At 45.7% G+C, this 24344-nt stretch overlaps 1 protein-coding gene across 1 annotated transcript in view; it reads right to left on the minus strand.

Moving 5' to 3' along the window:
* The window catches only part of PTH1R (parathyroid hormone 1 receptor), a 120257-nt gene that overhangs the window by 18359 nt on the left and 77554 nt on the right, over window positions 1-24344 (minus strand). The window contains exons 4-8 of the mRNA XM_075043622.1: window positions 19611-19721; window positions 17952-18070; window positions 6889-6983; window positions 3755-3941; window positions 630-783 (exon numbers count right to left, since the gene is read on the minus strand). Of these exons, the coding sequence (XP_074899723.1) occupies window positions 630-783; window positions 3755-3941; window positions 6889-6983; window positions 17952-18070; window positions 19611-19721 (666 nt within the window). The remainder of the gene's footprint in view (window positions 1-629; window positions 784-3754; window positions 3942-6888; window positions 6984-17951; window positions 18071-19610; window positions 19722-24344) is intronic.

Consider the following 24344-nt stretch of genomic DNA (forward strand, 5'->3'; position numbering starts at 1 on the left):
ATGTGCGTGCCCACAATGCCTTCCACTAATGAGCACCCTCCCTGCACCCACATCCCGCCCCTTTCTCCTTACTCTGAGAAAAGACGCCCAAGTTAAAAGAAACGGGAAAAAAGGTCTTCCCCCAAAATTGCAGGTTTCTACTGGTGCTCCAATGCTCATGAAACACCAGGAACTTTTTAAAGCTTAAATCTGAGGTAGGAAATCAGAGCTTGAGTCTGCCGTGGGAAGCAGATGCTCACAGCCTCACGCAACTTTCCATCCCTCCAGCCCAACGCCTGTTTCTCAGGAGGAGGCACTTGGCAGAGATGGAGATAACTCAGAGGGTGCACTAAAATCAGCTGTCGCATGCACACATCTGCTGCCCTGGAAGGATGGCAAGATGTGCTGTCTCTCCAAGCCTGGGCGGATCCTTCCAGAGATCCTGGAAGTGCCACAATGTAAATACCACAATTTAGAAATTATAAAGCCTTCACAAGAGAGCTAACCTGTCCTTGCAAGAGTCACTATGTCTCTGATGCACACCCTGCCTCCATCTCCTCTCCCGTATTTATGTATATGCACTATCTGCTTCAAAGACCACCTCCAACAGGCTTCTTACAGATCAGACGTAAGGAGCAGCCATGACTTACCCCAGCCAAATAATGTGAATCCCCAAAGATACTTCTTCTCTGAGAAAAATGCCATGAAGATAAGGCTGTGGAGATAGAGCCCTTCCACCAGAATCCAGTAGTAATTGGTTGCCAGGAAGTAGAGGAAGAAGGTAACTGCTACTTTACAGCCCACCTGCAATGACCACAGAAAGACAGGGCTATGTGAGGAACATGGTGTGAAATTCTTGTTCTACATAAAGCCATACTTTACCAAGATGGGCTGGAAAACAAGATGGAGAAAGGAAAAAAAAAATCAGAAAATTATGTTGCAGAGCTTTTACAGGGGGCAAAAATCAGTGCAAGAACAGAAGAGATGAACAATTGAGAAGGAAGCTTCCCCTCAGCCTGACATCTTGTCTCCAACAGCAGGTGAGCTGGGAGGAGTAGGAGGACAGGGCACATGTGGAGAGATGCTGACCTGGTCCTACTCTCTCCCAAGCCCGGTGATGAGGGGCTCACACACCTTCTAGGGCAGCTGTGTTTCATCTTTTCCCCGTGTCTCTTGTCCATGTTAGAGGACAAAGGGCTGTGGCCAAGTCACCTCATTCTGGGTGACCTGGTGCAAGTCACGTCGCTTGGAAGTAGGACTCCCTCCTCGGCTCGTGGAGAGATGCGGGCGCTGTGCTGAGGGTGAGTCATGCCATCCTGTCACGGATGTCCAAGACAGGGTTCTCCAGGGCTGCCTGTCTTTCCTCAACGAGCGAGAAGACACCCTAGATGGCTGCTGTAGGCTTTGGTGACTGGTCCTCCAAGAGCAAACAGAAGCTGGAGGATTTCACCCACAATGTCAAGGTGTTTTCTGAACAGACCTGAGCTGTGAGGTGGAAGGCCTGGTAGAGTCTTCCAGGACACACTGGTCTTAAATGGGCTCCTAAGCTGACCTCTCACTCCACACCGGCCTGCAAGGCTTTGCTTTCTTGAGAGGAAAACCCTGACTGCGACTGAATGCTCCCCTGCCCTTCTGGCAGAGCGGGGAGAAGCCACCCTTCTTCCAACATTTCTCAGCCCTAGTAGAGAAAGGCTGCAAAGTAATGACGATGGGGTTAATTGGTACAAAGGGACACATGAAGCCATCTCTTGTCAATGTGGAAATGCTCGGACTCTGGGTAGTTTGATTTCGCAGGAAGCCTATGATTACCAAACACATCCCGGGGCAGCAGTACAGCTCCATACTGCTCCTTCCTTTGAGAGGAATACAAGCAACTTGCAGAAAATGTCAATAATATGCACTTTGTAAATAAAAAGAGAATTTTTTCTTCTGGCACAGCTCTTATGCTAATCCTTTGCCAATCAAAATGAATATGCACATGTTATATACATATATATATATATAAAATATGGACACATTTACACCCAATTTCTTTTACAGACAAAGTGAGTTAAAATAGAAGGAAGATGAATTAAAAAATCCCTATTCAGATTTAATAATAATTTTTATATTTTAAAAAAATCACCATCTACCCCCACACAAGGAGCAACAGGCAATAATTGCAAAAGTCCCACTTCACTTGGAAACAAACGAAATACATTAATTGTTGCCTTCATCACTTGTTTGCCTTTCAATTTGGAAGAATGGGAAATGCCATTAAATTGCTAATATTCAAAGAATGCAATGTGTTATCCCAATTATTGCTTATAATGAGTCCAGCCCAAGGAGAAACAGAAAACAATACAGTAAAACATTTTGTGTTCTTTCCAAAAAGGGAGTGTTTTGAGTCCTCCAGCCAAAGACTCACCAAATTAATGAAATGGATCTCTGAAATGGGAAGGAAACATGATAACAAATTCCATTTGGGAGGACTTGGATGCACAGTGGGACACTTCATATATGAAGATTTTATGCAGAGGTGTTGGTGGCCAGGTCCCTGGTAGTAGCACAAGCTATTTGAGAACCCAAATGAATACACAGGCAGAAAGTTTGTTACCACATTGCGAGAGCCACTCCACTAGGATGTTTGAGCTAGCTCAGATTTTTTCTGTAACCCTTGATCTTAGATACTAAAATCTACCTCCTCTGCCTCTGCAGCATCTGACAATTCATGGATGGTGAGCTGTCATACCTAGGATGCACCATGGGAAATCTGGGATGAGACCAATGACAAGGAGAGCAGACATCTTCAGCAGGTGGGGACAACTCTGAAACCCGAGGATGGGCTTCATCCCCCCCCCCCCAGCACATGGACGATGCAGATATTGCCATCTGAGCTTTCTATACAGTGAAAAGAAACATGTACTTTTGGAGACAAGTTCAACTGACCTCACTTCAATTTTTTATTTTAGGATGTGGCTCGTGATACCCTTGACTCGACTGGCTGTGTTGACCATACTGACTCAGCTGACCATGGATTGAACCTGAGGTGACTAGATTGAATGAAGGTGTCTCCTTTGTAGACATCTGCTTTTTGCAGATGAACCCTACCCTTTCTTATGGCAGTGCATAATCCCTCCATTATCCCTTCTAGAATGTCTTTTTTTCAGAGATGGGAGTGATATATCAGAACAGGAGCAACTAGCTATGGTTTGCTGCAAAATTACAGTGAGGTGAGATGTCTACTGCTGACCTTCTTCCTTACAAGCTGCCTCTGGAGTCAGGGCTGAGAGCCTCCCAAGACACGTTGAACCATGGCTTTGCTATATCTGGGCTGTCAGTTTGATGCCACAGTTGTTACAGCACAGTGATGCCTCCATGTGTCATGCAGAGAGGAGCTCCAAGTGGAAAATCAGCCGATTGCACATTGTGGTGGAAGAAGCACACGCTGTGAAATGCAAGCACCGACGTGCCTCGCACTGGGATAGCCAGGGGAGTTTCCAGAGCCATACACTTTAGGGGGCATCAGGGGAACATTGAAAGTAATAGTTGTAGATGGGAACCAAGGCATCAACCTCGACTTTACCTTTGACTGCCATGGGGAACAGCTCTTCCTTAGCTCTGGGGCTGGGCAGTCCCTCTGCGCCAGTGATTGAGAGGTAGTGGGAAGGGATGGGGAGAGGCTGTGGAGGGTGACCCTCAGTAGGGCGGAAAATCCCCTCGAAAGAGGCGAGGTGTTGAACAGAGAGGACAAAGGCACAAAGGCTGGAGAACCAGCTGCTCCGGCGATACTCACAAACTGCGATTTATCTGCTGGAGGTGCTTCAGTAATGGATTTCAAGTCTTCCTCTGAGATCCGTTCCATCTCCTCCAAAGCCGACCCGGAGTACAAGACTGCGTCCTTCACGAAGATGCTCACGGCTCTCAGCATGAAGGAGACAAACAGGTGCATGTGGATGTAATTTCTAGTGCAGTGCAAACGTCTGGAGGAGGAGACAGAGAAGGATTGGAGTAGTTTAGCCCATCTGCTAGACAGACTCAGGGTCACCTCTGCTTCTGAAGAGCCCCAGCTCCTCTCATCAGCACCTTGCCACCAGTACTAGTGCTGCTGCCCTGCGCTTATGGTTCACCCATGGGGTTGGTAAATGAATTCATACCTACTCCAGGGGTTTGGCTGCAGCACACTGCTGCTGACTTTGCATTAGGACGATGCTGTGCCTGTACTTGTATAAACTCCTTTATTTCTGACTGGGAAATCTTGCGAAGAAACAGGGATGCATTTTGCCTGTATGGGGCATGGGTAGTGAGCATGCATGCATGCAGTGGGCAGCGAGTCTACATCTGGAGGATGGTGTGTGTGCAGCGCACATGCAGCTGGAGGAGGGTACACGATGTGCAGTCCGTGCTCCGTGTGTGCAAATCTGGAGTGCAGCGTGCGTGCAGTGCGCGTGCATCTGGAGGCAGGCAGAGGTGCATTCGCTATGATGCACCTGTGCAGTGTCTGCACATCTGGTGAACATCAGGATGAACGCAGCGGGCGTGCAGCCGATGCGTAGGGTGTGTGCAGTGAGCGTGCATCCAGCGTGCAGTGTACCTTCAGAGAATGCACATCTGCTGCGCAGGGCGTGTGCAGTGAGCCAACAGCTGTGCAGTGTGCGCGCATCCCTGTGTGCAGTGTGTGCACGAGGAGCACGTCCCTGGTTTTCAGCGCACGTGCAACAAGTGTGCATCAGGCATGCAGTCATTTTCCAAGATGTACAGACAGAAGGCAGGACACACGCACGGTGCTCACTGATACTAAAGTGTGTATCCTGTGTGTCCCTTTCACTGTTAAATCCACCCCTCCAACAAATCTACCCTTCTCAAAGTCAAACCCTGCATTTAAAGACTTCACTTTTCTCTGCACTTTGTGCAGAGCAAATGGACTGCAAAGGCTACAGAACTTGTGGCCACTAAAAACCTTGCAGAGGTTCTTGTAAACTGCTAATCTTTGTGCCCACTCCAAATTTAGAAGCAACTATAGCAGTAACTATAGTGTGCTGGGCTGTTTTCCCTGTTTGCTGTTAGAGACACTATCCTTTGCTTGGTGATGTTGAACAGTTTCTGGGCTCCACCCCAGCAATGGCAGCAATGACCCCGCAAATGCTGATTGTAAAGCGCTTTAAGATCCTTTTTGGGGAAAAGCTGGATGGTAAGAAGTGAATGGGTTAGACCCATATCTATCAGGTGTGTTTTAGAAACAGTGATCATGCCTTTGGGGAGAAGAAGGAACTAACTAACTGACCTGTTGGGGTCCCCTTCTGTCCTCTATAGCTCTGTTGCCTGGCTAGCCATGCATGAATTTATGAATGGATTTATACCCTCTCAAATCCCCAGCTCCAATAACAGAAATAAAAAATAAAAGATGTGTTTTTTTCTCCTTTGGAGGAGATTGTGATAGTAATAACAGTTGTTTCCTGTGCTAATATAATAAAAATTACGCCAAGTGGAACTGCTGAGGTAGAAACGAAGATGGGCTTTGTTCCCTGCATTTGAAAGGTAGTCAGTGAATCTCTGGATCATGTGCTATCTGGAATAAAATCTGGTTTGACCCCTGCTGCTGCTTTGATCATTGGGACAAAGATGCTTTAGCCCAGTCGCCCATGTAGTCTGGGCTGTAAGTGAAGTGCTCTGACTACATGAATAAAGAGAGAGCATGTCTCCTGAAACTAGGAGTACTCTTGCATACATGGACATTAAATATTTTAACAACCTTGCCGGTGTCCAGTGGGAAATGAAACAGGAGGGAAAGGGTTGGGAGGACAGGAGGGTGGTGGGAGGGATGGGTTCTGGGACTCCCTCATGTGAAGTGCCTCCAGGAGGGGTCTGCAGTCCCCTTTGGCTTGTCTGTGTCACAGATTAGGACACTGGGATGCTCTGCTGTCCAAGCAAATCCCCTGACCTCCTTTTGCTCACCGCAGAGAGGTCTGAGCACTTTTAGAGCCAAAGGCCACGCATTTTATTCCCAGTGGTATGTGTCTGGGGCTTAGCTTGAGCTTGCACGGTGGGAGCTGCTGAGTCCATCTGCAGACACCACGTGGCTGTTTGCTGCGTGGAGAATTTCCCTCCACAGCTGTTGTCTGGGTCCTGCTGTCTGCTAGGAGAAGATACTGCCAGCCACCAAAGGGAAGCAAAGCTGGGGCTCAGGAGATCGGGGCTCAGCACCCTGCTCTATCTGCAGCTCACCGGGTACGGTTTCCCAAAGGACAAACTTCTCGCTGGGAGTGACACCTTTCATCCCTCCCATCCCATGGTCTCTGTTTCAGCAAGAAAATGCAACAGCCAGGTCTGAGGAATGGATGGCATGGGTTCAAAATGGTATTTAGGGGTCTACATCCCTTGGCAGGGGTGGTGGAAAGGGAGGTCAGACAATCACAGATAGGAGGGTGAGTGATCATTTTTGGATCCCTAGGTACAGCAGCAGCATGGGGAGATTGGAGGAGTCAGTCCGGCACTTCTACATGGCTGGGGTTCCCTTCAACTGGTCTATCCTTCATGAATATTTGGGTTTAGAGTGGAATTTCCCTTATGAAACCTATCTAAAAATTAGCCATCTAAATCTAAGCCAGTCATCTGAAGGGGTAATAGGGGCAGAAAACCCTCGATAGTCTTCCAAGGGAGACAAACCTCTTCCTGGAGACACCTCTCTTCCCGTTTGCTACAAAGAGGGTCTAGAAAACTCCATTGCAGGCAAGTGGAAGAAGTTCAGACAACCCACCCACCATCCCCCAAGAAGTTTGGCCTAAGTGACACTAACACAGCCCAAAGCACAGATGCAACCTCTTGTGGCTTGCTGACGAAGCACATGCCACCCCAGTTTTATCCTTTAGGAAAGCCCGAGGCTTTTCCAGTCTAGTGACAACTTGCTTAGGTAGAAACAGAGCCGCCTACCTGAAGTATCCCAGGATAAGGACAGCAACTGTGAGGGATCCCAGAGAGATGGAGTATCCAACAGTATAAATCAAATAGAGGCGATCAAAGACCTCCTGCAGTACAAATGATGGAAAAAATAGCGTCACATTAGAACGCGTCCTACTGCATCGTAACACAACCATGGTAGCAGCACAGAGATTCAGGCTATCATACCTGCTGGGGGTGTACAGCTCTGGGGCTGGGAAACTTTGGCAATCACACTTGTTGTCACCTTTTTGACATAAGAGCAGCTTGGAAAGTGGTATTCATCTTTCCTAATGACTGGGGGCAGCTGGGATTTTTGCAAGGGACTAGGGATGGAGTTGTGTTAATCCCATGCCTGGGAGGTTTGCAGCATTTTCATCCCAAAGGAACCCAAAGCGCTTTACAAACTCTCAGCTAAATCCAGAGATCACTTGGCAACTTTTGCTTGAACAAAATGCCCACTGACCTGGGATTTTTGCTGGAACTGTAAAATGTAGCCATAAGGCTATGCCATACCATTGCTGAATGACTGATGTCCAGGCTGGTGGAGTGTCAACCCACCACAGAAAACATGGGGAGGATATACTTTGGCTGCGAGATATGAGAAGGTGTCACCTGCATATATTTTTCTTTTTTAAAAATCAAAAGCAGCCTATGACTGTGGTTATCCAATCCAGACACAACTTTAGCTTGCCAGAGTCCCATTGGAAAAGGTCCTGTGACAGGAGAGCTCATAGTAATTAATTCTGTAGGAGGTTTTAGTTCTCTTGGCCCTCTATATTTTAGTTTTGGGCTTAGAAAACCTGAGCTTTCCATTAAATATTGAGATGTTTTTCTTCATCCTGTGTTGGGACATGCAGCTTAACTCAGGGATTACTGAATATCTGCCTGAAAAGGGTTAAAACGCCTGCCGTCATCCTAACTTGTACTGCCTTCCATCGTCTGAAATTAGAAATAAACCCCAAAGAAACCAACCAAATCAGCATCTTTCTCCTCGCTCCCTCCTCCCCTGCCTCCCGTCTTTCCCTCACCCCACCCGCTGGGTTGCAATAACATTAGTAACGCTGGGCTCTGAATGACAGCTCTGATTTTGATTTGAGGCTAGAAATGCTGTCCTGGAATGCGAAACCTCAGCCCTATTACATCAGAATCCCCAGATATGTGAATGTTTCTTTGCGGTTTCCATTGGCAGAGTGGTGCGCTTGCCAATATTAATCTAGTGTGTGTGTATGTGCGTATTTTTATATGTGTATATATATCTCTATCTGTGGAGGCAGCAGGCACTAAAAAGCCAATGTGAGAAAATTTGAGAGCTTTTTTTTGGGGGGGAAGCTTCTTCCCTTCAAAGTCTGGTGCACTTTTCCCACTGCCAAGCTGGAATCCTCTTTGAACTGGAAAACATTTGCCTCCATGGTGAAAATTTAAAAAAAAATAAAAATCCTACTGCAAGTTTAGGATTCTTGGTCAATCAGCAGTTGTGAGGCATTACGCTGCCCAGCTGAACAAAAGCATCCCTGATCCCCATTCAGAAATTTAACCGGAAAGATCCACGTTCCTATCAGACAATGACACCGTTGTAGCAGCAATGGGCTTGGGAAGGGCCTGCTGATTGGCTGGCAGGACGTTTTTGGAGGCTGTGGTTAATTCCTCTGATTAACCACAGGGCCTCGTTTTGAAAGGATGTTGAGTCAGAACTGCCAAGACATACACATGTACGCATGCATGCATGCATGCTGCTGTGCTTTCTTGCAGACATAGGTGCCGCAAATCTTACCCGGTGTCACAATGGGGAGCCTTCAGGGAAGGTGATTTTTTGGATGGGGTGCTTAGATCCTTGGTGAACGCCTCAGGAGCAAAAGGTTGAGGTTCTCCAAAAGGCTGCACAGGGCAGCCCTTGGGAGGGCAGCTCCTGCTTGCTAGTTCCCAGGAGTGTTTGTCCTCAGGAATGGTGAGACCTGGATTTACCCAGGAGGAAAAAAAAAAAAAGCTCTAAAGGCAATTCCAGGTCTCACTCATCTCCTAGCACAAGGGAGGTCCCAGCTCAGTGGAAACCGCAATGCTGAATCAGGAAAGGTCCTCCAGGTAACAAAATATTGAGTCATTTGCCAGCTGAAACAACCACCTCCATGGTCTGAGAACCCTCTTTTTGGAGCTGAGATGGATGGGAGTTTAAGTAATTCGCAGAAGACCACAAAGGTCATGCTTGGCTGAGCCATGGACACAACCTGGACCTCCATAGTCTCAAGACAGTGCACTACTTACTAGACCATCCTCCTACAGCAGGAGCTCTACCTAATGTCTCTGAGTCTGCCTTGAAGACAGACTGACCATCACTGGTCATCCACTGACCTACTGGAAGAGGCAACCCCCTCTACAAAAATCTGGCCTTGCCATATCATGGGACCCTGGTTTAAAAGGTGTGACACTTTAACCAGTGTCATTTAATTTGACTCCTGCAGTAATCCTTCACTGTTTCGACTGTTGACAAGTGCACTGAAAAAATGAAAAGTTGAAAAAAAGCTAAAGTAAAACCAGAAGAACAAAACCTCCATATCTATGATTCCAGGGGCTGGGATTATCAGCAAAATATTGTAAAACTCACAATACAATATCAAGATTAGGAAACATCAGTTTCAAAACTGGCATCCTTGAATGTCGCCCTCTGCCCACTCCATCCCATGCCCTGCTGGGATAAGGTAATGACGGGGAAGGTGTGGGGCGGCTCTGACCCCCCCTTTTTTCCCATCTTTTACAGCTTTCCTGTGCCTCTTGCCATCTCCCTAAGGAGTACCCAACTTGTCCCCTTTCCCTGCCAACAGGGCCTCCAGAAGAACGCTCTGGAGGCCTTGCCTTTGCATGCCTGAGCCAGTTGCGGTTGCTCCTGGAGGGTGCTGGGCAGGATGAGGCCCCCTGATGTGGCTGAGCTGGTTTTGGGGTTGGTGAAATGACTTCCCATCAAGTCATGCACCATGAATCCTCTCTAGGTCATGGTCTGTGGTGGTCTCAGGCACTGCACAGCCTCAGGGCACTTCTTTTCCCTCATCCTCTCTGGTCGCCCATTGCAAAGCTCCACCAAACCACAGCCATCTCTCTTGTATAGCCACGTGAAACGATCCATCTGCAGCGAGCTAGCCCACCTGATCCTGCCTTCCCGACCTCACTTCAGCTGTAACTCAGAGACTGACAATAGAGGGAACCGTAAAAAATGTAATTACTATTTCAGACGTATTGCGTGTTGAACCCGTAACAAGATCTCCCTTTCCGCCTCCCTCTTGGTTTGGTGGGAGACTTCCTCTCTGCTCCCATTTGCATCTCATCTTTCCACCAGCCTGACCTCAGGGTAGAAACTTCACAGCAGCCTGGTGGCTTTGGGAGAACGTGAAACCAAAACAGAGCCGGCCATGGCTTCTGCATGAACTCAGTGCGTGGAAAAAACAAAATAAATAAAACCTAGCCACCATGGGCATCCACGGGCTGGATGTGCCCCCCTCCCACAAAGGTCCCTGCATTCCCCACTCCCTGCAGTTTGGGCATCTTCCAGGTGTGCTCCTCAGAGCAGCTGGCTGTTACTTTTTCATACTGTGCTCAGGGCTTAACCTGACTCCTAATTTGTATACTTCCACCAATGGGGAGATCATGTGCATTGATCTGAATCCAGAGGAAAACTGCTTTCCTCTGCAGGACAGCTGAGAGCTACATCAGAGCACCAGGCGTGGGTTTTTGAGGCCCCATCCATTGCAAAACCACGGCTCTGCTTTTATTCGTGCCTTGCAGCCAGCTGTAGGACAGCCTGTGTGAAGAGTATTTCTGCCTCCTCAAATTCTAGCATGGGTACATGGAGTTTGTACATAGTGGATGTGGTCCTCTAATTTATATGTCTATAGCTCTATCAGAGCTGGCCACCTGAGGTCTCAGCAGCAGTAAGAAAGGAGTGCCGTAAGCTGCAATTTATCTATTTTAATCACAGGATGGTGCCCTCAGCTATCAGCTGCATCGACTGGGTTGTCACAAGAGGAGTCCAGGGTCACTAGCTCAAACAGAGGTGTTTACATTTATATAGCAAATCCCATCCATCTGACTCTCAGGTAAGAGGCCTCGTGACCCTTAGGACTCAATTCAGTTGTCCTTCCATGTGTCTCATGTCATTTTAGACACCCAAGTGTCCTGTCTGGCTTCAAGCTGCTTTTACAGAAGGGAACGAGTTTCCTGTAGGTCCCATGTTGTAGCTGCAGTTCCCCTGTGGTTGTCTCATATACCCTAGGACATCTCATCTAACTCTGGGCAGAAACATAACCTGTGTTTCAGCATCTGGATGAAACCTTCAGGGCTCTGGTGTTCATGTATTCTGTTTCCTTCCAGTGTCACAGGAAGGGACGTGGGTGACTGAGACATGTATTTTCCTGACGACTGGTGGCAAACTCCATCCTGAGTGAATACCATTGCACCGTGCCCTGTATCCAACTTTCTCCTTTCTTCCTTTTTCTTTCCCCCTTTGGGAGACAATAGCAAGGCTTTGCAATATCCAGGCTGTGAAGCTGAAATGGATCCAGTGGTCTTCTGAAGGGTTGGCAGGCTATGCTGAAGGGTGGGATTAGCAGTATATGAGGATGGAAGCATATGTAAGGGCTTTCCAGATCAAGTATCTGCAAAGTTTCTCGAAGCTGCCGATTCAGATGTTGCTAATGACATGTTTGAAATTAGCAGGGGAAGCATTTTACTGCTTTGAATGATAAGCAATGCCAGAAAGCCTCTGTCACTAGCTCTAGTCATTGCCTTTCTTGCCTTTTTTTACAATAAAAGATGTGACTAAAAAAAAAAAAAAAAGCTTAGTGGCAGGGAGAAGGGATATTTGCAAAAGGCACAAAACAGTCGCTGATTTCCAAAGCCTAAGGGAAAACACTGAGTGTTGAACATGACTTTTTGCTACAGAATTCTATTCCCCTCATCTATAGAGGTGCCGGGCACTTCACATCCTCACAATCTGGGTAGTGACTGGGGTCAGCTCTCAGACTAAGGTACCCCAATTCAGATGTGTAAATGTGCATCTCCGTGTGTGTTAAGTATGTTCACATGATAGTCAACAAGGAGAGATCTTCAGATTCAGTTGCCTACACATAAGCACTAAGTGCTGTGGGAGATGATCGAAAGCACCCATGTGGACCCCAGAAACTGTTCCAGAAGAGCATGGGTGTTGATATTTGCCAGCCTTGTGCTAATACCGTAGGTAGCATAATGCATCTCTGGTGGTACCAGGTGTCTGAGTGTAGGCAAATAAATTGGACCCCTTAACTGCAGTCAGCAGAGCTGGAGAGTTGTTCAATGCTATAGAACAGTCTATGAAAAAAAAAGGAAAAAGGAAAAGGGTGGGAGTAGACCCATGTCTCAGAAGGCATCTGAGCTCTTTGTGTGCCCCATAGCTGTATTCCTGAAAGGTAGCGCTTTTCCATGTTGTGCCCTACAGTATTCACAGCCACAGGATATCCAGGAGGCCACAGAAGAAATGTGGCCCAAATCTGCTGTTCACATTAATAGAAAAAAAGTTCTCCAAATCCTAGCTACAATCACATGCTGAGAATGGCCCACAGCTGCAGGCTCTTGGAAGGCTGTAAGTAGGGACAAGAACACTCTTTGCTTGCCAGCCTTTATAAACTGTCCTTGAGCATCTACTATGGGCCAGCAATGGTTAAATATGGGGTAAAAGGGGACTATATCTGACCCTGTGTGTTGTGTTGTGAGAATCCTTGTGCTTTCATCTGAAATATTACTATGTTGCTGTTATAAACAACCAGACTTTCTCAGCAGACTTTAGGCATGGACTATTATCAGCAGCACCATACTAAAAGGTGATAGAGCATTTACAGGAGCCCATAGACCTAACCTACAGGCATGAAATGAGGACTGGATGACAGGGTTGTTTGCAAGAATGAAGAACACATCTCAATGATGCTTTTTTTTTTTTTAATTCCTACACGCAGTTTAAAACATCTGCCCGTCTTTCATGGTGCCAATAAATGACACTTTGATGGCATTTCATCTGTGTAACTCAGTATACACTATGTAAACAAGTTTTATGCCATCAGTTTGAGGCTACACAAAGTTGTTCGCTTTTAAAAGGACCCCAGAGAGCTCCAAGAACAAAGGCCAGGCATAGAAGATTTTTGGTTTGAACAATGGAGTTTAGATAAAGCAGCCCTGCAACATGCTGTGCCTTTCCCATAGTGTTCGGTATGTGATAGATTCTCGAGGCCTCTCTGATTTCCCTGGAAGCAGTAAACCCACTATGATATAAACAAGCAGTGACAGATGAAGACAGGATTGGTGGGCTGAGGTTAGATCTTAGGACGGTCCATCTTGCTAGGCTGGTGGTTTCCAAGCTGAGCTAACCTCCCAAGTTGCTGGCTCATATTCCCCTTCCCCATGATTTCAGTAGATGTAGGTCACATTTACCCTTAAGCTCATCCTTGAAAACAGGATGGGTTTGACCTGCCTTAAAAAAAGATGTGTTTGGCATTAATGTTGTTTTGGGGGAGATGGGAATGAAGGAAATTTCTGCTTATTGAGCAAAATATGCCATTACTCCTGCCAGTGTCTGAAAACAGAAAAATGACCATGCTGAAGGTGCTGCTATTAGCTGGCTGTGCGGAAGGGAAGGGGTCCATAGTCAAAGCGCTACTATGATTTTTGGAGAGAAATTGCCTAAAAAGCTGCCTACGAATGCCAGCGGCACATCAGGACTTCCCACATGTGCCGTTTTATTCAAAGATTGAAGAGCTCCAAGGATACAGGTTGTCCTCACTCCTGTTTTTAATGGAACCTAAGAAAGCTGTAAGGAGAATGGCCAATCTGGGCCAGACCAAAGGTCCTTTTAGTCCCGCTGCCTGTCTCCTACATGCCCACGAACAGATGCTTAGGGAAGAGTGTAAGAAGAGAACAAATATAGAGTAAATATATGTATATACACCTATGTGTCTATCATCTCGTGGTTACGTAGCAGTGCTGTATACCCTCTCCCAACGTTCAGCAGCTCGTATAATGATGTGAAACATGCAGCACACACGTAAACAGCTGGTGTTTAACTGCACTGCCCTCCTCAAAGAGTGAACACTGGCCAATCCATTCCCCTTCCTTCCCTTGTCCTACTGTCTCTCTTTAAACACAGGATGGAAAATAAACAAAGCAGAGCTGCCTGGTCAAGGTCCTGGGGTGGGAAGCCACAGATCTCTCCGCTTATCTGTTCCGAGGCAGGGAGACTTTCTGAAGATCCAGGGTGCAATTGGGATGGGGGATGCCCACGCATGTCTCCTGGGGGAGGAGTGGAAGAACAAGATATTCCACCATCTCTGCTGCACTGGTGAAGGGTTCTCTTAAAAGCAGAATACGAGAGAATATATACAGACTGTGGTGTAGCGGTGGCTTTCAGCACTGCCCAAAGGCACAAAGGAAACTGTCTTATCTGCCCATGCAGTGCTGCTAAGACACCTTTCCACAAAACTTCTTCCTACCCCATGCTAAAAATTTGTCTTCTACAGACCGTGTCCGAGGCATGGTTGCTCACGGTAAGGTTAATGCTATCTGCAAGGTATTTGGGGAAACACACTTCAATAGCTAGCTGCAGCCTACCTGCTCTCCTGGCTAAAAAGAGGACATCAATCTTCAGGGACGTCAATCCAGCGTCCTTCAGCAGTACTAATTTTCCCTTAGAAAACAGCCCAAGAGCAATTGCTCACTGGGCAGTTACGAGCTGTTAATTCTCCTGGCTCTGATGGCTTTAGCACACTTTGCTAATTTCAGAAAGCGGTTTCCGTGCTGCTCTGTGTGAAATAATCCTATTTATACGGTTCAGGAAAAGGTAGCGAAAGACACAAACTTTCTCTGGGGCTCTCTGTTTGCTGCTTTGGTCAATTTTATAATTACCCCACAGTGGCTAAAATGAGAAAACTACACACCTAAACAAACATACATGGACATATATATGTGTGTGTGCACATGGACGTGGGTGTTTATTTAGGTGTGTATATCTGTATATACAGCTATCTATAGATATAGGCCTATTTCTAGAGATAGCAATGCAGAGAGAGAGAGAGATATATATAGTCACAGACAGACAGATTTTTCCTAATGCTTTCTAATGCATAGTTTCTCAAAAGATCCTCTGATTACATCTGCTCGGATGCTGTCCTACTCGGAGTCAGCCCACGATCTCCTTTCAAAATGTTGGTTAAATGCAGCTGTTACTGGTGACGCAAAGATGCTGTTCCCCAGGGGGGGAAATAATAATAGAAAACAATCTCTCTCTAAAGACGACTAGTCTATCTTGCCAAATTCCCTGATTCTGACATCTCTTGACATATTTACTTCAAGGAAAAAATCAAAGGAAGGTTTATTAATACCAGTGCTTCAGAGCCATGCTTGGGTGTGAAAGACAAGAGGCCTTCCTTGCTCTCTGAAACTCATCACCCGACCGAGAAAAAAAGAAGGTCATTCCTTTTTTCTTTTATTTCCAGAGCACTTTTCATACTGGAAGGCCCAAGAGACCCACAGTGGATGTATATGCATTGCTTCACTTGTCACTAAAACGCAGCCACCTTTATGGTAAGACATGGCAACTACATGACAGCATGCAGCATCACTAGGAGGTGAGTGCAGGGCTGGGCTGAGGAAAGCAAACCCTTGCAAATACAAGGTTAGTAATAATAATAATAATAATAATAATAATAATAATAATAATAATGAGTTATAGATGCTGTTGAAAAGTATTTGTTAATCAAGATACAATTCCAAAGCTGGGGGAAACTTCCATTTTTTCTCACGTTCTTTGCACTGGGCAGGCATCACTTAGGCAATACCATGTTGCCCATTTAATCTGAACAACGATGGTGGTCTAATTTGTCTTACCGTTAAATATCATTAAGTTCACCTCTGTGTAGCTAGTACAGAAAGCTCATGGCAAAAGATGACTGAGCCTTGTGTACAGAATAATGAGGATGACTATATTAGGACAGTTTATCAAAACAGCTCATAAAAGGAGAGGTCATGAGGAGCATTAATTTCCAAGTAACAGCAGAGGCTGAGAATAAAAATGAAGTCTTCTGCATTGTGACACCTCATCTAACTTCTCTCCATTAGGAAGCACAGTCCAAGTCCCCTGCTTGTGCAGTGACCACCTCTACACCCAGGGAACACAAAGACAGGTACATGAAACCCAGGACAACAGACTTTGCTTTCAGCCTTTTTTACCAGCCTGGGAGTGGAAGGTCTCTATTTCTTCCTTGTGCTGCTAACAAATGGACAACTCTCTTCTCCTTCGTACCCTTCCCCTACTGCTTTACCTTGACCAAGTCCTAGCTGCCAGCATGGGAGGTTTAAAAGAAGGGACCTCCCTTCCCTAGGGGAAATCTAGGAGACTTGCTCAGATGGAGAGGTCTGCAGCAGATGACTCCCATCTTGGGACACAGCTGAGAGAGGTGGGACGGGGGAGACAATGACTTCAGCGAGGTCAAGGAGTTGTGCAATTTAGTAAAGCTCTCAGCGTAAGCAAGATGCTCAATGACTCCCACACCTACTCCAGAAACTTCCCAGAAACCTCTGGTGCTAAAATAGTTCTTTCCACTATATGGACTGGGAAAAGATGAGTCCCACCAAACTTCTAAAAGTGAACACCGTCCAGCACTGAGACAACACGCTTTGCTATTAAGTGGCTGGAGCAGTACCTGGTGCATACAACCTTGCCTGTTCCTTGACTGTGTGATGTAATGCATGCAGATGTTCAAATAACATCTTTCCTCACTAAACAACTTCATTCATATGTTGCTTCACTGTTGAGAAAAAAAAAATAATACAAAAACCTATGCTGTGGTTGGAATTAAAATTACTAACATTCTCCCAAAGGGACTGTGTATCATCTTCAAGCCTGGTCCCTACCGTGAAGCTTGTGGTTAGATATTTATCTCCAACTGTCTGAAAATAACCCTTGCTGCAAATGATCAGTCCCTAGTGCCGTACCCCATATCCAAGGAGGACATCTTCCAAGTACCACTGAGAAACCAGAGGTTTCTGCTAAATTCTCTGCAAATTACAGAAATAGAGCAGCAGCCGCGTGTGGGTGGAAATGTCTTTCTCTGCGAAACAAAAAGGTCACATCCTCTCAGGTGACTCCACTGACAGCTTTGCTGTCACATTAGCACAGAATTGCTTCTGTGATGCACTCGGTTTGGGAAACATTCAGAGGCACTACAGAGCCCCGGCTGGGCTCAGACCCAGACAGAGAGGTAGGAAATTTCTGCCAGCTACTGTTTTGCCAATCACCTGAATTTGTGTAAAAATAAGGCCCATAGATCTGATGTATAGATAGAGACCTTTTTTTTCTTTTTTTTTCCCTGGGAGCATACAAACCCTCTTCATATGCTATGAATCCCTTTTCTAACTTTGGACTGGTGTCCCCGTTTCAAAATTGTGACTACACTAGAATTAGTTAAAGATCTGTTCTTACCTGTTAATTTGCTTTAGCAAAGGACTTTGTCCCCACCCATCTCCAATGAACAGACCACGTAAAATGTTTGATCCTTAATTTATACCTCTCAATAAAGAGGTTCTCTGTTAATCACCTACAGAAGCAGGGCTGCTACTGGTTTGATTGACACAACTTTGAGCTCTGTGTTTGTACATCCCCTAGCACAGACAAGCACATAAGCATTGGAATTATTGGTAACAACCTGGTAGTAAAAGGATTGCCTGGTGGGGAAGAGGGAGTCTCAATGGCATGGAACAACCTCCAACCACTTCTTAGTGCCCCTGAGCCCGCCTCAAGTTTCCCCAAGATCTCTTTACAAATGGGATTATGGCAGCTGGAGGAATGTTTTCTGGCTTTGAGGACAACTTCCAATTCAAATAATTCCCCATCAAAACAAAGATGTGGCTTTGGAAAACTCGGACATAGTTTCCAAGAGGAGGCAGCAAACTAGAGAGTTCATCAAGGGTTTTAAATGAGACAGTGCTCCTTAGGTGAGCCCTGGATGAGGCCAACACTTCATGCTCCATGCACAAATGGAATTGCCTACCCTTTCCCTCGTCTCATTGGTGAGGAACTTGGCACATTCACTGTAGTTTGCCCAGGTGCGGTTGTTGCCTGGGACCAACTCCCAGCTCCCGTTCAGGTCACACCGGCGATAAGCATGGCCTGTAGGAGAGAAACGAGAGACAGAGTAAACAGGACTAGACCTGGTAGAACAAGAGAAACTTCTTCCAGGGATGGATCCCATCAACCCTGATGACTCCTGTCTGCTTTGAAGCTCAGCTGCAAGAACACAATTTCCATCTCCTTAGCAACGTTATAAAATTTCTAGCTGAGAAACACCAGAGAGCTAATAACAAGTTGCACTTAGTTTAGGTTAAGATACTGGGTCTACAAATGAAGGAGAGAAGCTTTGAGAAGTCCCAAAGCACAGAATCATCCTCAGAGTTGCAGCTCTCCCTATGAAAATAAACAGTGATCTATATTATACTGCTCTTTGTTTACAGATTCAGTGCATCTCAAGATATATTTTTCTATGGCTACCCTCCCCATGATGACGGAGAAAGAAGAGAAGGCAAGGTCTCATAAGATGAAAATATCCTTGTTCAGATGTCTGTGTGGGATCATCATTGCATGAGCTGTGTGTAAAAAATCCTATTACAGTTAACAGGGATGAAACCAGTCAGCGTGTGTCTGACCTGTGACTACAGAGGGAGAATTTATAGACACCTCTGCATATAAGGGTCTTAATCTGAATCCCACCCTAGCTGACTTGACCAGTGGACATCAGTGAGGTGGGGAATCCATGTCATGTTGGGTTATGGAGAAAAAAAAGGATCGATTGCCTGTTCCTCCTGGCCTCTGATGTGAAGTGCATGTGCAGGGGTCTCTGCGAGAAGTCATCAGCCAGGGGTTAAGCTGGCTCAGCTCACAGACCCTTACAGAAAAGGCAGGACAGACTGTGTGCAACCAGGGTGCACTGGAATATCATTACTTGTTTTCTGAAAACAGCGTCAGTGCTCTGCTGGGAACATATAGTCTTAATTCTTTCAATTAAATCTTTCAATTTTTCAGTCTTTGGGTGCACAGCTTTGCCTGAGAAAAGAGAATGCTTTAGCTTTGAAAATACACTGAGGACCGAGTGTACTTCAATTGCTTCTAAAAACATGCACAGACTTTGTGGCACCACAAGCAAGCCAAGAAATGTGCTGCCTGAGGGAATGAGAGATAGGGAAGAATTCACATGTTCTGGTTACCAGCACTGTTCTCAGATACCCACCGTAGGGGTCTGGGCAGAGATCAGGGGCTAGAATTAACAAACCTATGAAGTGAAGAATATAAATTGGAAGAATATCTTGTGGGTTTCTATTGCTACGCAAAGTTCTTGGCGTCAAACAAATACAGGTTTGTAACGCTGCAAGACTACTCAGTTGTAAACACGTAATTGGTGCTTATGATGCCCCATTACGGTCTGGGTGGGGCAGGTAGGAAATTTGTCATTGTTTAGGTTAAAACAGAACATTTTTTTCAGCATAAAAAATAATGTCTGTTTCTTTACTTCCTTTTCCCTGGCTTTACTCCTGCTTGGAAGGGAGTCACCATGTGATAAAAAAGGGATGCTAAAGAGGATTTCTAATTTTCTGACTCCCAGGCCTCCCCTTGCTGCAGCTTGCCTGGCTCTGCTGACACTGCGGACAAGACCTACCTTTGTGATTGAAGTCATAGATGTATTCGGGACATGGCATAGCCACCACTTTGCCTGGCACACCTTCGGGCCAGCAGACAATACCATCCCACTCAGGAAGACAAAAGCCATCTGTGGAAGAGACACAAAGATAAAGGGAAGTCACTGGACCCGCAGAGGTGAGAGGAATGCCCCACCGTTTGGAGAGGGCTCTCTGTGAAAAAGCCAACAACACTGTCACTCAATTCAAGAAAGCCGCTCTTGGGCATCATTGCAATTTCATTCTTAGTCTTTAGCTCCAGAAGGTGCAGCTTCTCTCAAGTTTTATTTCAGCAGGACATGGTTAGACATGGGATACTAGCTGAGTGCTTACTGAGAGGGGTCAATGATTCTGGAAAGTTGCTTTCCCTTGTGGGCTGGAAGAAATGAAAACGGGGCAGGAGAGCAGAGTGGAGAACAGGGGGACTTGAGCATTCAGGACTCTGTAGACTGACGGGCAACCTGGAGATGCCCAAGGGAGCCTGGTTGGGTATAGCCTTGACACGGCAGCACAGATTTGAGCCTAGGCTACCAAGGAGCTAGATTATGTTGTGGCTACATTATTGCGAGGCTCAAAGCTACCAGTTCAGGCTTCCCTGAAAGGTGCTCATGCCTACAGAGTAGATTGGCTATGATTTAATGCCTACGGACCATTAATCCAAATTCAGCTGTAATTTAACTCATTATTTACATCAGCCAGTGCCATGCTATACCATGATGCTTTGCTGCTTTCTCAGATGCATTTGTGTGCCTGAATTTGGGTGCGCTTTTAAGTAACACTAAGACTAGCAAGAATCTATAGAGAGGTGTCTGTGGCAATATTTCTAACCATAAATAGAGAATATTTCATTACTTTGCTTCACAAGGAATGAAACAATGGAATTTCAGTTTCCTAAAGATTTGCATCCTTTCCCATCTGATATCCTTTTCTCCTATGACTTCACTTGTCCCACCTTTCCTCTCCCACCACTTCCCTGTGATGTCATCACAGGGCAAGATGCAGGTCATGCACTGACTGACTTGGAACCATGCCCATGCTAATTGGCTGGCAGCGCACACACGCTGATTGACCAGTCGCCTGCTGCCAAGCACAGCATACAATGGTTGAGTTTTCCTAACCTTCCCCCCCTGCTTACTCCCTATTTTGGATTTCTGCCCTTTGCTCAGCCACAGGTTTTCAGAAAAGGGGCAGAAAGAGAATGAGCAGGTGGAGAAATTGCATGAGCTCCGTTGCCTTAGGAATGCAAATATCCCGGGAACTATCTCTCTCTGTTTTACCACTTTGCTAGGCTCACTGCTACTTCCTAACCTTTTGAGAAGGGAGCAGTGGGGTGGTTGTTACAGGATTTTTCTTTAAATCATCCTTGTTCTCCCTTTTTGTTCATTGAAGAAAGCCAAAATAGCCCTGAAGGAGAAATCCTGCCCCCCCCCATACACAGGTCTCCTATTCCCTCTGTGTATGTTAGTTTATTTGCAGAGATCTGTGATTTATGTGCTTAGGGCAAAGAAAAGCAGAGATACAAACCAAGAAAAAACTCCTTTCCCACATTTCATGTCTGCCTTTTTTCCCCTAAACCTTTGAAAATTGGCAAGTATATAAGTATGTATTTAAAGTTCTTTAATTGTCATTTTGCAATTCTCCAGAACTTGAGGGGTAATTCAGCAGGTCTTCTATCAACCCGTAATTATGAGAAGCTTCGCTTCTCTCTTCACAAATGGAGGTCCCAGCCAATCATTCAAGGCCTCCAGCACCATGTCCTACACGAGCATGTAGGCTAAGAGGGTCATGAAGGAGCTCTGCAGCCCATGGGGTTTGCCACCAGCCTCTGAAGCAGCTGAGATACCAGCGATGGAGGCAGACTGCCCTGGGAAATGGGCTGCTCACCCTCCTGGCAGTCTCATCTTCCTCACTCTCTATTCATTCAGTCTGCAACAGACAAAGACAGAACTTATCCATATTTAGAAGGGCTGAGAAATCCTCCAGGCCTCTGAAAGCTGTGGGAATTGACCTCATTTTCAACACTGCTTTAAAAAGAGAGAAGTCAAACCCTGTTCCCCATGTCTTACAACCTTCCAGCTTGTCAACCACCCATTTCTGCAGTTTTTGATCCGTAAGCTCCCAGTCCCACAAGGGAACAAGTTCCCAGTCAGATGTGGATGTTCAACGTGGGCTGCATTTCCAGTTCCTGAGGAAGGAATATGCACCCAAATCTAGCCTGGTGCTTACACACGCCTTTACGTTGGGCTGTATTAACTGCACCCATCAGTTAAAATCCAGCTGCGGTAGAGTGAAGTGAAAAGCAAAAACCGGTGAATCTGCCTCAGCTCTGCTTTCAGAGCAGCATCTGCTCTCTGTACCGATGGCAGCCCGTGAAGGAGTTTATCAACGGCTTACAAAGTGTCTGACAGAGAGGAGTTACATGTGAGTCAAAATAAAATGGAACAGTCTGCTCTTATCTGCAGAAGAGTTCCACTAGGAAAGAAATGATAAGCACGGCCAAGATCTCAGCATGTTTCATTAATATCAAAGCTAGTGCCTTAGCAATCTTTCAACCAAACAGTAATTTATCCTTTATAATGAATGTGCATTCACAAAATTAAATAAGAATCCAGGATTGCTTTAAAGACCTTTGGCTGGTGTGGTGCGCTCCAGGGTCGGAGCTGACAGTGATCAATTCAGTTTGCTGGTATTTTAGGACATGAAAAACAACTCATTGCTTAACAGCTGTTTTCTTATCTTTAATTTAGTGCTGATGAAAAGGACCAGACTAATCACTGCCTATCTTCTAAAGCATTAACTGGGAGTGAGGATAGAGGAGCTAAAATCCCTCAGCATGGGTGTTATAAAAAGGAGGAAGACGTTTATTTCATTTTCTTTGCTTCCAGTCACATTAGAGGAAGAATAATACTAGTTTTCCTATCCATGAAAACTGGGAAAGCCCTTCCCTTTGGCTCCTTATGTTGCAGGATTACTTACACTGTGAACACCAGTTTATTTATTTTTCAGTTCTCTGGAAGGATCAAAAGAAAAAGGAAAAAAAAGTGTTCCACAAAGTTTGGATTAGGACAAAATGTTATTGTCTCTGAGGTTTTTTTGCAGACAAGAAAGTAAATAAAGATTTAATTTAGCCCTCAAAGTGGTCTTACTTAAAATAAAACCAATTCTTTTTACAAAATAAATAAATTTGGGTAAACTTTAAAATGAATGCTGTGGAGAAACAACATTGAGGAGAAAAAAATTCATCCGAATGTCATGCTCTGAAATGCTGAGAAAAAAACCTTCCGCTTTTCTAAGATCTTCAGAACAACTTGCAAATGTCAGCCTTCACTTGTAAGTAGTTTCATTTAGTATCATACTGCAATATTTGTCCAGAAAATATTAATGTGGAAAAATATCTGGTGGGTACGCCCTCCTCATGCTGTAAACATACACACACACATATTTGCAATGGACTCATTCAAAAGAAAACTGAAGTTTCTGGATAACAAAGTATGCAATTATTTCTTTTTGGGTACTTTGATCCTCACAATCCTCCCCAAAAGCAAAGGGTTGAAGGCTCAGTGCAGGAAACACAGTGCAAGCCAGTGTTGGCACACCTCTGGACTGCTGCTTTGTCATGTGGACAATTTGGGAAGCCATAAGCTGCCCCAGAAATTTGAAAAAAGATCAACTTTGCTGCCTCTCACTGCAGCTGAAATCTTTCCATGCCTCTGTGTATTGACCCGTGGAATTGATTCATTAAAGGCGATAAGGATATGGTGGGACTTGATCTTCAGAAAGCATCCGAGTCTCCCCCCAGAAGATGCAAATGAATCTGTCATCATTATCATGAACTGTCACAACACAGAGAAACCTCTTTAACCTCTCCCCATCTCTCCATCATCCCCTACCTCTCTTTCCCTGCTCCACACTTGGAAAACCCATTTGAGCCAAACTTGAAGCAGCATAAGACATCTCAGTCATCATTTCCTTCCTGCAAATTTTGTGGTGATTGGTGATTAGTAGAGGGAAGGGCATTTGGCAGGTGCCTTTGTTGACTGACCAGCCAACTGGCACATGCATAGCTAAAATTAGGCACAGTGTGCCTGTTTCTCGCCAATCCAGGGCACCATGGGGGCAAGGGGAGAGAAAGTGGGTTGGGAAAAGGGACTGCAATTATTAGTTCGTGGTAGGGGAAAGCTGGGGGAAACATCCACAGGTCAAGCCAGGTGCCTCTGGACCTTCTTGTTGCAGATGAATTGAGAAGTTCCTACATTGACTGAAAGTCTTGGAAAGCATTTTTCAAATGGAAATATTGACTGACGTCAGGACCAGCCACACTTTGTGACTGTTGGATCCACATTCCTGGGTTTTAATGCAGCCAAAAGCTGTCTCTCCCCTCTATGTCATGCCTGTTGTCCCAGACAGGAGCCCCACTGTCCTTCTCTCACTCCTATCTCTAATATCTCCATTCCTCCCATCTAAGGAGACAAACCATCGACCTTCTGATAGGACAAGGAGTAATGGTTTTAAGCTAAAAGAGGGTAGATTCGGACTAGATCTAAGGAAGACATTTTTTGACGGTGAGGATGGTGAAACCCTGGCACAGGTTGCCCAGAGAGGTGGTGGATGACCCATCCCTGGAAACATTCAAGGTCAGGTTGGACGGGGCTTTGAGCAACCTGATCTCGTTGAAGATGTCCCTGCTCCCTGCAGGGGGGTTGGACTAGATGGCC

The sequence above is a fragment of the Buteo buteo genome, chromosome 2 (assembly GCF_964188355.1).
Source record: "Buteo buteo chromosome 2, bButBut1.hap1.1, whole genome shotgun sequence".
Taxonomy (NCBI): domain Eukaryota; kingdom Metazoa; phylum Chordata; class Aves; order Accipitriformes; family Accipitridae; genus Buteo; species Buteo buteo.